This window comes from Aedes albopictus, chromosome 3 (genome assembly GCF_035046485.1).
Source record: "Aedes albopictus strain Foshan chromosome 3, AalbF5, whole genome shotgun sequence".
Lineage (NCBI taxonomy): Eukaryota > Metazoa > Arthropoda > Insecta > Diptera > Culicidae > Aedes > Aedes albopictus.
In genome coordinates this window covers 2,046,928-2,061,304 of record NC_085138.1, presented here as the reverse complement: position 1 = coordinate 2,061,304, position 14,377 = coordinate 2,046,928, and the positions used below count along the sequence as shown (strand labels likewise).

General features: G+C 41.8%; 1 protein-coding gene across 1 annotated transcript; it reads left to right on the top strand.

Annotated features, from left to right (window-relative positions):
• The first annotated feature begins 6,517 nt into the window (after positions 1-6,517).
• LOC134290109 (uncharacterized protein K02A2.6-like) lies at positions 6,518-9,574 on the top strand. Its single transcript, XM_062857145.1, has one exon. The coding sequence runs from the start codon at positions 6,518-6,520 to the stop codon at positions 9,572-9,574; it is 3,057 nt and encodes a 1,018-aa protein (XP_062713129.1).
• Positions 9,575-14,377: the final 4,803 nt, after the last annotated feature.

Sequence of the window (14,377 nt, the reverse complement as noted above, 5' to 3'; positions counted from 1 at the left end):
CTGTGTGTTCAGAACTAGGACCACGGCTTCTTATGGTATCCAACACGTCGTCCACCAACAAAAATATGTCTAGATCGTGGACTGCAAGTTATTATGATATCCAATTTATTTTATACATTTAGCTAGACAACCAACCAACTTGATGGTATTGTGGAGCAGTATCTCTAGAAACAATAACTTCTATTTATTCAACCTTCATTGTGACATTCTCTTAACCGTTCAGAATATGGGTACCGCACGGTATTTCACGTTCTGATTAGCTACATAGTGACTGCCCCAGAAAGTATGGACGCACCTAGTCTTCAGTTGCCTGGGCCTGAGCGGTGGTTATTGTTTCGGGCTTTATTTTGGCTGTCTCTGCTTGATATAGGATTGAATATTCAGATCACCGAAACGAGAAACGTGCCTTCTACTTCAACGTATAATTTGCTACTAAACCTATTTACAATTTTGCTGTTTTCACAGCGTCGTCGGTTGACCATCGGCTATTTCGGTGGTCACTCATTCTCTCGCTCAGTTATAATTGATGAGAGATGATGGGGTTGACTGGATAATTGGTTATTCTATAATACGTTGTGGCTATCTCCAACAGGGGCTGTTCATAAGCCACGTAAACTTTGGCTTGGGGGGCTTGGCTAAAGTCCACGCTCCATACAAATTTTAAAATTTTTGTATGGATAAAAGTCTACGAGGGGGAGGGAGGGTCTGAGATGACCATATTTTGGTCTATGTGGTTTATGAACAGCCCCGAAGCAATAATCGAATTGGCTTCTTTAGTGGTGTTGAGATAATTCCATATTCTGAATCTGCATGCCAAACTGAGCCGAAATCCAAATTATCATCACTTTTGGTGCCCGGGAACCTATTGAAAAATCAATTTGAAATTTGTATGGGAGCGATTTGTCGAATCACCCTCGTCGCATTTTGTACTGAACGGAGCTGTCAAGCAGTTGCCCAGCTGTCAAAAGGTGATTTCAAAAAATCTCTTTGAAATTGATTTTAGGTACCAAAATAAAGTTCTAAAAATCTGAAAAAAAATCATAGAGGCTCAGAAACAGGTGGTCTTTTGTTTAAAAATAAAAAAAACATTGAATTTTTCTTAATTTAAAAACCCAATTTGGAAACTCTGGTTTATATACCGACGTTATGTAAAACGTACATATAGGCAGAGCTGAAAAATATCGAAACTCTCAGTTGACTGCTCGACCATCTTCACTAGCACTGAATGCCGATCATTATCAAGAAAATTCGACATTTTTTTCTGCACTCTTTAGCCTATAAAGGGTGAGTCGATAATTATTGTGCCATTTTCAAACTAACGTAACTTTTTTCTATTTCACCAAAATCAACCAAATTTTGCACAGTTTCTCCTTATAGTCTCTTGTTTACATATAATGAATTGAGCAGTTATCAGTGAGATTCCGGTCGATATAGAATAAATTAGGTTAACAGTTCTGAAAAAGATGTTGTACAATCACATGCTAAAATCTAAAATCATGGGTTCGCGCCTTGATACAATTAATGATTATACATTATCGGATCATCTTAATGTTCGTCAATAGGTTTCAGGAACGGTTGTGAAACATAAGCTTGGAGCTGGGTGAAAACCAGGCACGATGCGCATAAACAAACCAGAGAGCTTTAATTATTTGTTTCAAGTGGAGCCTGAACATGTCCACATGGAGGGCGTTAATTGAAAATGTCATGAATTTCACTAAAACGCATCCTAAATTTAAACCGATACCAAAAAGTTGAAATACATACATATACTAAACTACCGTAAAAATTTGGTTTCATTTCGATAACTGTAGACAATTTGCGAATCAGTTGAAGGTAGGGTGGCACAATAATTAACGACTCACCTTTTATTCTATTAACATTGCGTATTAGATTCATGAAAAATTTGACAAAAATAATGCAAGCAAGTGAAATTTCCCACAATAAAACCCATTCAAATTTCAACCATGTTACAGAGCTTGAGGCTTCAACCAGTTGCATCAAAATTGTGCGCAGTATTTTAGACGCAAAATGGCGATCAAATTTAAATTTTCCCATACAACGTTGATCCATCCTTCTGTATAATTATGCCTCAGGAATCTAAAATGGTGTGATTTGACGAGATCCCTATAGTTTTGTCAAGATTTGTTCTTTTATGCATATATTGCTTGCATCGATTTTCAGCGAAGCATCCAATACTGATTCTGTAACGTTGCCGGTCATCTGGTCAGAGACTATGTAGTACCCGAATGATCAATTTCACCCCGGATTACGGTACAATGCGAAGATGGGAGACAGTTTTTCAAAAGGCAGTCTTCTCACCGAGTTTTGATACACATCCAAAAAAGTCGATACTTTTATGTAAAACCTGTCACAATTTCCAGAAAAACCTTTGAAAGTTCTTCAAAAATATTCACACAATTGATTTACGCCAAAAGTTCTTCCATTGAAACAGTATTGTGGTGTCCTCAGCGGTTGAAGGACGTGAATCCCATAGTGATCATTTTCACCCCGCTGATCAACTACCCCCAGATTACGGTACCGTAATCCGGGGTCAAATTGATCAGCGGGGTGAATTTGATCATTCGGGTACTACATTGTAGTTACATACTGTAGTATATAGGACCGGAGTAAATAAATTTAAAAAGCAAATGTTTAAATATTTCAGGAATCTGACGAGAAACCCCAAAGAGCGACGAGTGAATATATGTGAAAAATAAATAACCACGTTTGAATTACATTACCCCAAAAATCATTTCATTTTCTCAACACAAGAACGCGAACACTGAAAAAATTAGACATCCCTAGTTACTGTTCGCAGAGGCCGACGGCAGCCAACCACGCATAACGGTAAGTAGGTATACAACAGCATAGCGGCGCAACCGAAGCAGGCCGTGGTTTTCTGAGTTGCGGATGAAATAACCGATCGAGACAACATCGTGTGTGCCCGTGTGTGTGTGATAGATAACTGCACGAGAGGCAGGGGTGGTGTTGTACCTACTCGCTTGTTTGCATGCGTGTGTAGATTCATTGCGGGTGAGGGAAAGGCGACGTCGGGTAAACTTCGTGGTTTAAGTGTATGAGTGTTATATACTTTCGGATGGGAAGTGAGAACGCTGGATATAGGTTAGAGTCAGTGATTGGAGATACGTTGGCGACAGCAGACGGAACGATTGTCTGGTTGTGAATTCGTCGGACGGCACAAGAAGAAAAATGTTGCGGAAAGCGTGCAAAAGCGGCGTTGTCGGTGACGGCGGACCATCCGGAGCGCGCAGACCCAACGGAACCGATGGATACGACAATGGCGCAGCGGCTCCCAGCGGCCGGTACGTATTAAAGAAATAATTGGTGTTGAGAAAGTGCAGCAATCATTATAGTGAGGATTTTTTGCGGCCAAGTGCATACTCGGAGGCAGGAGGTGGCCATTTTGATTATCCCCCTATAAAAAGGCCGTGTTTCCCAAGAAGGTGTTGCTGGTTTATCAAAAATCACTTGCAGGCTAATAGTGACTCAAATGGCATTTTTATTTATTTTCGTTGGATGTAAGCGTTGCACCGAAGTGCAATAAAATTTTAAAAGGCATTTAAAGAAAGCACAATGACGGGTGGAGGGGCATCGGATACAGTTTGGCGGCCATATTATTTTTGCTAATGAAAAGCTGCGATTGGTGAGTGTGTGTGTGTGTAGTGGTGATTGTTAATGAGGGTGCCATCAAAAACGGAGGACGGATCAAAGCGAGAGGACGCAAATCAGTTAAATAATGTTTGGATTCGTGCGAGAGGACGCGAATCGAGAAGACTATGTTTAGATTTGTGCGTGAGGATGCGAATCGAGTTATGCGCCTTTTGTTTACAATGCAATGAGAGTCTAATAGAGGTGGGGAAGAAGATACTTCGTGTGCGTGAGATCCGTGTCTGGTGCAAAACATGTCACTACTACAAGCAAAGCCAGCTCTGATAAGAACGCGTGTCAAATAGTGACGTCACTATTTGTGTTTACATTTTTCTTTCCTTACTAATACATAGCCATCTCTTCTTCTTCCTCACCTGTAATATACTCTCATTGTTTACAATGCACTTGAAGAAAACTTTAAAACGTCGTCATGTCTGTTTGAGGCTAAGAACTAGTTCGGATTCATCCAGCAAAAAAAAAAAAACTGCAATATCTATTAACGACCTTTACGCTTTAAGCATCACGTTATTATACATATAAGAAAATTTGAACAGGGTACCTGTACCTGTTATGGCACTACCTAAGGAAAACTATTTTTACAAAAATAAAACGACCTATGAATGTCAACAATATGTCAAATGATAGCTTAGTTTCCGTACTTTAAAGGAAAACTATAGAAACGGAGCCATAACTGGTACACTATGGCGAAATAGGATGCAAGACAGCCGAAATTTTTAAGAAAAATGATTTATTTTCACTATAATTTGAGCAAATGTTGAAGTTTAAATGAGTTCCATGTTATGTGAACAGGACCTTTTGTTCACACAATTTTTCATGTTGATTTGCATTGTTAAATGTTCAAAATCAAGTATGGCCAATTTGAGGTACTATATATAGCCATAACTGGTACGCCGAGCCTATATGGAATATTGCTCTTTCTTCATGAGGATATAAGGTGCGGTTAAACTAATATTCGGTATGTTTCATAAACAGTTAGCAGAGAGAATGTTCACAAGAAATTTACCGGCTTGCTATTTTAGTCTCGTTATCAAAAAACTTTCAATTTCTTACAGCATCGGCGCCAAGAAGAAAAATAAGTCAGCACCGGGAAACGACGTCCAACAAAAAAGCAGGAGAGAAAAGAGCTTAGAGAAGGAATTAGTCGAAGAGCGTACGCGAAGTGCATTGATGATGGAAGAGCTAAGAAAGACCAGAGATGATATGCGGATGCTCAAAACAACGGTTGAAAAACTGCAGACAACATCGCAACAGTCGACGAGTGGCAGTGAATTAGAATTCGAAGGAGGGCAGAGACCATCGAGTACTCGTCAAAACGTTCTAAATCGGAGCAATGAGGAGTCCCGGTTCTTATCGTCAGTCAACCATTTGTCGATGTCCTCCATCAGCATTCCAGAATGCAAACCTCACGAAGAAGGCGACGAAATCCATCGGCAGACTTTCGAATCCTGGAAAGATTTGCTGATCGATTCCATGAATCTGGCCGGTGTTACAGACGAACAGACTCGTTTCACTATTTTCAAAGTAAAGGCTGGTTCTCGACTTCTGGAAGTTTTCCGGAATTCCAAATCGACGAACGACGCTCCTCCAGCTGAGACGCACCCGTTTGCAAACGCTATGCACCGACTGAAATCATATTTTGCGTCAGGCTCAGATATAATGCTCCAGCGACGCAAATTAGCTCTGATGGTACAGAAGGAAGGAGAATCGGATCTTGCGTTCGTGTCAAGAGTGGCCGCGACTGCTCGTCTTTGCAGTTTTGGCGAAGGGAAAGAGTTTGAGGAGGTAGTTGGGACTGTTGCCGAACATGCTTCGCATAAAGAAGTGCGATCGGCTGCCCTAAAGATGTTAAGCCGAAAAGGAACGTACACCGACTTGGTTGACAAGGTTAGGGAGCTGGAGGCAATACGGATTAATGAGGAGTACTACGTTCGCAAGAGTTACAAACCACCGGAAGCAGTTCTCGCGCCTATTCGAGCGGATATGCCATCGAAATCAGATCCTGGGAATCAAGTACATGAGCGGCACTCCAGAAGTGCGGGGTTTCGTAACAACAACGGACAAGCGGGAACACAGTACACGCGGCGAGGAACGGAGTATCACCGGGCAGGTGGCCGAGTGACAGAGGCACATGGTATCAGATGTTGGAGATGCGACAGCGTGTTCCACCGTTCGGACAAGTGCTTTGCAGCCGACAAAGTCTGCAGAAACTGTGGCCGCCTGGGTCATATACAGAGAGCGTGTCGAACACCACAGCCCAGAGCCGAAACGTCAGCGGGAACAAAACGTCCGAAACAGGAGGCAACATCTTCGGGACCGCCACTTAAACGAGTCGCCGTCGTTCATGATGCTACACAAAGCCGAGGAAATGAAAACGATAACGTGAGTTCTAACTAATTCTATATACCTACCAGCAGCAAACTTATTCATAACACCAGATTTGTTTTATGTTTTTTTCTCGACTAAGAAAAATGAATTCGAAATGATATTTTTTTAAATTTTGCATTGAATTAAACAATTTAAAAAAGTTGCGATTTCATCGATCTCAATCTGGCTTTTATTTTTGTCCTTCAAAACAAGACAGTATATATGACTCGTTCGGTAGTAGAAAAATAACATCGTCAACCCTTTACTGCATTTACAGGATTCTATGAAAGGTCTCCCAATTGCTTCAATTACAACGGTAAAATCCTTTCTAGAGGAGGGGTGTATCACGGCGGAGGTGGCTGGAATGACCTGTGAGTTTCTTATTGATTCTGGTGCGCAGGTGAATACATTCACAAAGTCATTATTTCAATGTATGCGGGAGGATGATAGATACAACTCCAGGATGATCAATATCCGTAACGGTTCGGATCGTCCTCTAAAAGCTTACGCTTCCGATAAAGAGATTTTAGTCTCAGCCACCTTCGAGGCACCTCTCTTCATTTCAAATGATAGGCCTATCCTGCTCGAAAAATTCTATGTGGTGGATGATCGTCGCGCTCTTCTCGGTAAATCCACGGCGATAAGGTACTGTGTTCTGATGCTTGGTTTGGAAGTCCCGGTCCTGAACCCCGTATACCGAGGGGAAATGGAGGAGATATTGAGCATCCGTTGCGAGGATACGTTCCCCAAATTCAACATACCGCCCGTCAAGCTGATTTACGATAGGGAGAAACCACCGTGCAGGAACATATTCATGAACATCCCCCAAGCGTTGAAGCCAATTGTGGAGCAACGTTTGCTAAACCTTGTTAGCTCAGGAATCATCGAACCGGTGTCTGACCAAATGTCTACCGACTTCTGTTCATCGATGCTGGTCGTGCCTAAGGGCAAGGACGACATCCGCTTGGTAATTGACTTGCGTGGTCCCAACCGGTACATTGTGAGGACGCCATTTTCAATGCCAACAGTCGAAAGTATCGTCGCGGAACTAAATGGGGCCAACTGGTTCTCCACCATCGACCTGCAAAGTGCCTTTTTCCACATCGAGCTCGATGAAGAATCTCGACACCTTACAAACTTTTACACCGAGTTCGGGATGTTTCGGTGCGTACGGCTGCCATTCGGTCTCTGCAACGCTCCCGACATCTTTCAGGAGGTTGTACAAAGAAAGATTCTTGGCAGCTGCGAGGGCGTCATTAATTATTTAGATGATGTTCTGGTATTTGGTAGAACCAAGGAAGAGCACGATGCCAACTTGGCCAAAGTGTTGGCTTGCCTGAAGGAACATAATGTGAAGCTTAACCAAGACAAGTGCGTCTTTGGGGCACAGGTCGTGAAGTTCGTCGGGTTCAGACTGACTCCCGAAGGCTGGCAAGTCGAAGATGACAAAATTCAAGCTATTAAGAACTTCCGAATGCCGCAAAACTGTTCCGAAGTGAAGAGCTTTCTCGGGTTAGTTACTTTCACAGATCGATTCATCAAAAACCGCGCGGACAAGACCGTTAAATTGCGTGCTTTGGCCACTGCTGATAGCTTTTATTGGACGGATGCAGAAGAAGAGGAGTTCAATTACCTTCGGAATTCAGCGCTGAAGGAAATAAAAACGTTGGGTTACTACAGCATGACCGACAAGACCGAATTATACGTCGATGCATCGCCTGTTGGCCTGGGGGCTGTGCTCATACAGTGGAACGATGCCGGAAAACCCCGGGTCATAGCATGTGCGTCGAAATCATTAACAGTAACAGAGCGCAAATACCCACAGACCCAGAAGGAAGCTCTGGCGGTTGTTTGGGGAGCAGAACGTTTTTCATTCTACTTGTTGGGGCGAACCTTCGTCATCCGAACGGATTCAGAGGCGAACGAATTTATCTTCAACAGCCAGCATAGATTGGGGAAACGTGCAGTATCTAGAGCTGAAGCTTGGGCCCTGCGTTTACAGCCATTCGATTTCTCCATTGAACGAGTAGCTGGTGATTTGAACGTAGCCGACGCATTGTCACGACTCATTGGCGAATCTCAAGAGGCCATCCCATTTGAAGAAGAAGATTCCGGGAATCTGTTGTATGCACTTGAAGCTGGAAAACTGGAAATAACTTGGGACGATATAGAAGTCTCCTCCGAAAACGACGACGAAATTCAGAACGTTCGCGAAGCGGTTACATCAGGATGTTGGCCAGAATATTTGCGTAAATTCGAAGCTCAAAGGAAGAACTTATACGTTCTTGGCTGTACCGTTTTCAAGAACGACAGAGTCGTGTTACCTGAACCGTTGAGGCAAAAGGCAATGTTGTCAGCACATGGTGGACATCTAGGTGAGGTTAATATGAAGCGCGTCATGAGGGAGTTTTTCTGGTGGCCGGGTATGGCGAAAGATGTAGAGAAATTCGTCAAGAGTTGCGAAACCTGCATAGTGCTAGCAAGGAAAGGACCAACTCAGCCTTTGTCGTCCAGAGAAATGCCGGAGAATCCCTGGGAAGTAATCCAGATCGACTTCCTTTCCGTGCCGGGTTTCGGAACCGGGGAATTTTTAGTGATCGTGGATACTTATTCAAGGTACCTATCGGTCGTGGAAATGAAGCAGATGGACGCGGATCACACAAATGCAGCACTATGTGATGTTTTCCAGCGATGGGGCCTACCCCGAGTACTCCAGAGCGATAACGGACCTCCCTTTCAAAGCTCGTCCTTTGTCTCTTTCTGGGAAGGAAAAGGCGTTAAGGTTCGTAAGGCGATTCCGCTTAGTCCTCAAACGAACGGAACCGTCGAGAGGCAGAACCCCGGGATCACCAAAGCGATGTCAGCAGCAAGGTTGGAAGGGAAGAATTGGAGGTGGGCGTTGAACCAATACGTTCATAATCGCAACACGCTAGTGCCTCATACCCGGCTGGGAGCAACTCCTTTCGAAATGCTCGTAGGTTGGAAGTTCCGAGGCACCTTCCCCAGTCTTTGGGGACACAGAGAGCAAGCGCTAGATCGTATCGACATTAAGGAACGGGACGCAGAAGCGAAGTTGATCAGCAAAAAGCACGCAGATGCCAAACGGGGGGCAAAACTTTCGGATGTGGACGTAGGAGACGTGGTACTTGTTCTACAACAAAAGAAATCAAAAACTGACCCCACCTATTCGTCAGAACCATTCACGGTTATTGCCAAGGACGGTTCGAAATTGATTGTGTTGAGCAAAGGAGGCGTGCAATACACCCGGCATATCCAAGATGTCAAAAAAGCACCTACACAGTACAACAAAATGGATTGCCTTGTACCAAGCGATACTTTGGCAATACCTGAGTCTATGCATTCGGGAGCACAAGACGGATTGTTGGAGCTTCCACCTTCTAGTAGTGAACCTGGCTCACTACATAACCAAGACAATAATTCGAGGGTCTTGAGGATGCGAGATACCATCAAACCCCCGGCGCGGTTTGATAATAAATATGTATACCACATTTATCAATAGAGTACAGGTAGAGAAGGATGTAGTATATAGGACCGGAGTAAATAAATTTAAAAAGCAAATGTTTAAATATTTCAGGAATCTGACGAGAAACCCCAAAGAGCGACGAGTGAATATATGTGAAAAATAAATAACCACGTTTGAATTACATTACCCCAAAAATCATTTCATTTTCTCAACACAAGAACGCGAACACTGAAAAAATTAGACATCCCTAGTTACTGTTCGCAGAGGCCGACGGCAGCCAACCACGCATAACGGTAAGTAGGTATACAACAGCATAGCGGCGCAACCGAAGCAGGCCGTGGTTTTCTGAGTTGCGGATGAAATAACCGATCGAGACAACATCGTGTGTGCCCGTGTGTGTGTGATAGATAACTGCACGAGAGGCAGGGGTGGTGTTGTACCTACTCGCTTGTTTGCATGCGTGTGTAGATTCATTGCGGGTGAGGGAAAGGCGACGTCGGGTAAACTTCGTGGTTTAAGTGTATGAGTGTTATATACTTTCGGATGGGAAGTGAGAACGCTGGATATAGGTTAGAGTCAGTGATTGGAGATACGTTGGCGACAGCAGACGGAACGATTGTCTGGTTGTGAATTCGTCGGACGGCACAAGAAGAAAAATGTTGCGGAAAGCGTGCAAAAGCGGCGTTGTCGGTGACGGCGGACCATCCGGAGCGCGCAGACCCAACGGAACCGATGGATACGACACATACTAGGAACTCTTAAGCGTTGTAATGATCTTAAACTCTTTACGTCATCTGGTTCGTAGATGTCTAGAGATGAGTGTAGACTTTTATTTTTCTAGAAAAAGCTTAGTATTATGTTTTTGGGAATTTGCAATGTGTGTCTCATTCAGCTGAAATCATTGCTAACAATCGATTGCTGATAGGACTTCCCGTAAATTCTTTGTTTTAACATTTTTGTGGAGCCTTGGTTGGGAAGTTAAAGACCGCCCCAGAAAGTATGGACGCTGAGAATATACTGGCATTTCAGAAGTATTGATGACTAGTTTTTTTTGAAGGCTACATCTTGTTGATCAACGTATTGTCGTCGCGGTTGAAATCCGACGTTTCTCCACACCCGACAATCGAATTTTCTCAAAATCCATACGTGAAACCTAACGTCGGACGTAGTGCGCTGGACAGTGGAGCTGGTCCTCTATCCAGCGCACTGTGCCCGACGTACGTCCGACACACGGTTTAGGAGAATAATCGATTTTCGCGTGTCAAAAATTCCGATTTTCAGCTGCATTAGCATTAGCATTAGCATTAGCATTAAGCGAGTCGCACAAATTCGTAGGTGGTACAGTCCTAGACCGCTGTTATGAGGGTTGCCTCCTTCCCGTCTGAACCAAAGCACAAAGATTTGGGACTAATCTCTGACTCATGGACAAGACTGACGCAATCCTCCAATGGTCGAGCACTGTCCTGGCCACGTCCTTGCGACTGCTGAGGAATGGGAAAGGATGGTTAGTTTTGGACACCTATGAAAAATGTAGACAACTCTACGATCTCTCAGGCCTAGGTGTCACGGGAATTTGGGTGTTGTTAGTGGAAGGGTAAACTGCATAGGATATGCTTGGTTAACGTTCAGGCACACCATTGTTAGACTGCTTCGAATTAGTTGTCTGTCCAATTCATCCTCGTCATCTTGTTGGCATTTGGTCGAATTACTAGATTCTTCGGTTGATAATCTGAAATATAAAATAATATTAACATCGTTCGTCAAATAAGCTACAAATTAGTGATACGCTCGCAACAGTTACATATTTTAAAAATATTATTTATATCGTACGATACATTTACCTGAATCCTTCTGAAATAAAATGTTAATTAGCAGTACATTCAAACACAAATACTACAAAACACAAAAAAAGAGCATCAAACTTTGATCTTGGAATATTTAAAAATACGGTAAATATCAAGATCAAAATTTGATTTGGTAGATCTTACACCGCAACGCACCATTCTAAGGTGATCTACCCACGTTACGGGGGAAAATTCCGATTTTCAGCTGCACGAACAATATTCTTTCAGCCAAGGTTGCGACCATGCATTTGCAAAGATTTACATTCATTTGCTATTATCTCAGTTCAGAAGCATGCTATTGAAAAACAATGTATGGATGAATTTAACCTTGTAGTTTTATCTGAAAGTTTGCCGAATAACATTGGGGTCGCAAACGTATACCAAAGTCGTGAGCGAGCTGTGAAGGCAACTCTCCACGCGGTGAATGTAAATTTCATTCACGCTGTGGAAAGTTGCCTTCACAGCTCGCTCACGACTTTGGAATGCGTGTGCGACCCCAATGTTATTCGGCAAACTTTCAGATAAAACTACAAGGTTAAATTCATCCATACATTATTTTTCAATAGCATGCTTCTGAACTGAGATAATAGCAAATGAATGTAAATCTTTGCAAATAGTGTTTAGGGGATATTTATCCTGAATAACTCAAAAAGTATATAACTTATAAGAATTTGGTCAACAAATTCGAAATCAGCAACACACCTCGAATTTAGTAAGTAAGGATATTTCCACAGACAAACAGACAAACGAATATTTTTCGATAAAAAATAATAATCACGGAAACATAATATTATTCGTCCAATTGAATGCTAAAAGTGTGAATATTGCGTAACTCACCGGAACAATCCGTTCCTAGTCATCTTAGCAAACTACAGTAGAATAACTTGGTATAATCCGGAACCACACGATGAAGGTCAGCCATTCCAAAGCTCTTCTCCTCAATGAGGCAGCTTGACACTCACAACCTCGTCATGGTGTAGACTGTCACTTATGCTTGCTAGGGGACACACACGCAAGGGGAATAACAGTAAAATATATTCACACCCCACAAAAAACTGAGCTTGGCCAACCATCGACTAGATGGCCTTAGTGGGCAAACGTCAAACTAAAGCAAAAATTATGCGAGAGGAATGGGCACCACGAGTTGGCCAACTATTCAATTTTCAAATAGCCTGTTAAATTGGAGTACGATGGCAATTCGCAGAGTGTTACGTCTGTAACACTTTTCACTAAAATGATCAATGTTACCCCAAAATAATGAAAAAAAAAACTTTTTTAAAAAGCATACAGGGTGTTAGGTTCCTGAGTGCAAACTTTTAAAAGGGTGATAGAGAACCATAAATGGTGAAAGAAAAATTGTTCTACGCATTTGGTCAAATCTCAACCGTTACGTAGTTATTGAACTTGCCATGTTGTTGATTATTATTGCCTTAACTGCCTATAACTTTAAAATGGTCAAACTTATCGCATTTTTTCACCCTTATTCGAAACATTATTGAATTTTCTGTCGAATTGTATCTTTGAATCGATTGGTTTAGTTAAATCTGGAGCTCGATTTGAATAGGTCGTATGTGCTTTTGTCGATATAAAATTCGATCACTTTATTTTAGTAATTGTAGCAATATGGCAGATATTTTGCAAACTTTTAATGATGGAACAGAAAGCCTGTTTTGTGAGGATTCTGCTGTATGTATCAACTTTGCTCAATTTCAACGGTTTTCGCTATAATAAGCGAATCCAACTGATCGAATTTTTAATCGACAAAAGCACATACGACCTATTCAAATCGAGCTCCAGAAATAACTAAATTTTCCAGAGCAAATAGCTCAAACGTAGTGTGTTTTAATTTGTTTTGGTTAATTATCTTTGAAAAATGCGTAATAATTTGAAATTCTTTCTTAGGCAAAGTTGTGGCCCTTGTTCCACTCTACAATTCGTTCTTTCACATCAAACTTCTATCTCTTATCGTTTCCTTGCAGTTTTGATTTGTACATCGTATTTCAGATCATAAATTTGCAACTGCCAAGGAAAGCACTTTTTTGCGCACTGTGCGGCTCCTTTAAATCGAAATTGCAAGAAAACGATAAGAGATAGAAGTTTGGTGTTAAATTGTAGAGTAGGACAGGGGCCACAACTTTGCCTAAGAAAGATTTTTAATTTATTACGCATTTTTCAAAGATAATGGACAAAAACAAATTAAAACAAACTACTTTTGAGCAATTTGCTCTAGAAAACTTAGCTATTCAACTAAACCAATCGAATCAAAGATGCCATTCGATAGAAAATTCAATAATCATTCGAATAAGGGTAAAAAAAAACTACGATAAGTTTGACCATTTTAAAGTTATGGGCAGTTAAGGCAATAATAATCAACAACATGGCAAGTTCAATACCACGTCACGGATGAGATTTTACCATATGCGTAGAGCAGTTTTTTCACCATTTATGGTTCTCTATCACCCTTTAAAAAGTTTGCACTCAGGAACCTAACACCCTGTATTTAAATATGTTTTAAAGTTTAAAAATACTATTTCAAGTAGCATAACACATTACACTCAGAGTGCCAGCACTTGCTTCAAAAGTATATAACATGTAACATTTTCTTAAACAATGTTATCCCGGATTACGGTATGTAGCTTGATGTATTGGAATCAGTGAAGAGAATTGTCAGACAAAAGAGGCCCAAAACAAGCAACAAAGAAGGCGCAGCGATTACTCTTTGTCCCAACTGGTAACAGATAATGACATGATCCCGAATTTTTTTGTTGCAGACAAAACCGAAGCAGAATTTGTTGCGTACTTTTCAACTCGTGAATAATCAATTATTACCAACCCAAAATCGAAACTTTTTAATGATACATCTTCAGCAGCGTTGCAGTGTTTACCGACTCGAAGTTACCGCTCAAAAATCACAAAGCAAGGCTTAAAAATCTCTAAACTCGTGCTGCATGATCTTTATCCCATTTTTTTCAAGTTGAGACAAACCTATGTCGCA

What these genes read in the sequence shown, in the direction of transcription:
- LOC134290109 (XM_062857145.1), top strand. Translation starts at nt 6,518, where the DNA reads ATGATCAATATCCGTAACGGTTCGGATCGTCCTCTAAAAGCTTACGCT.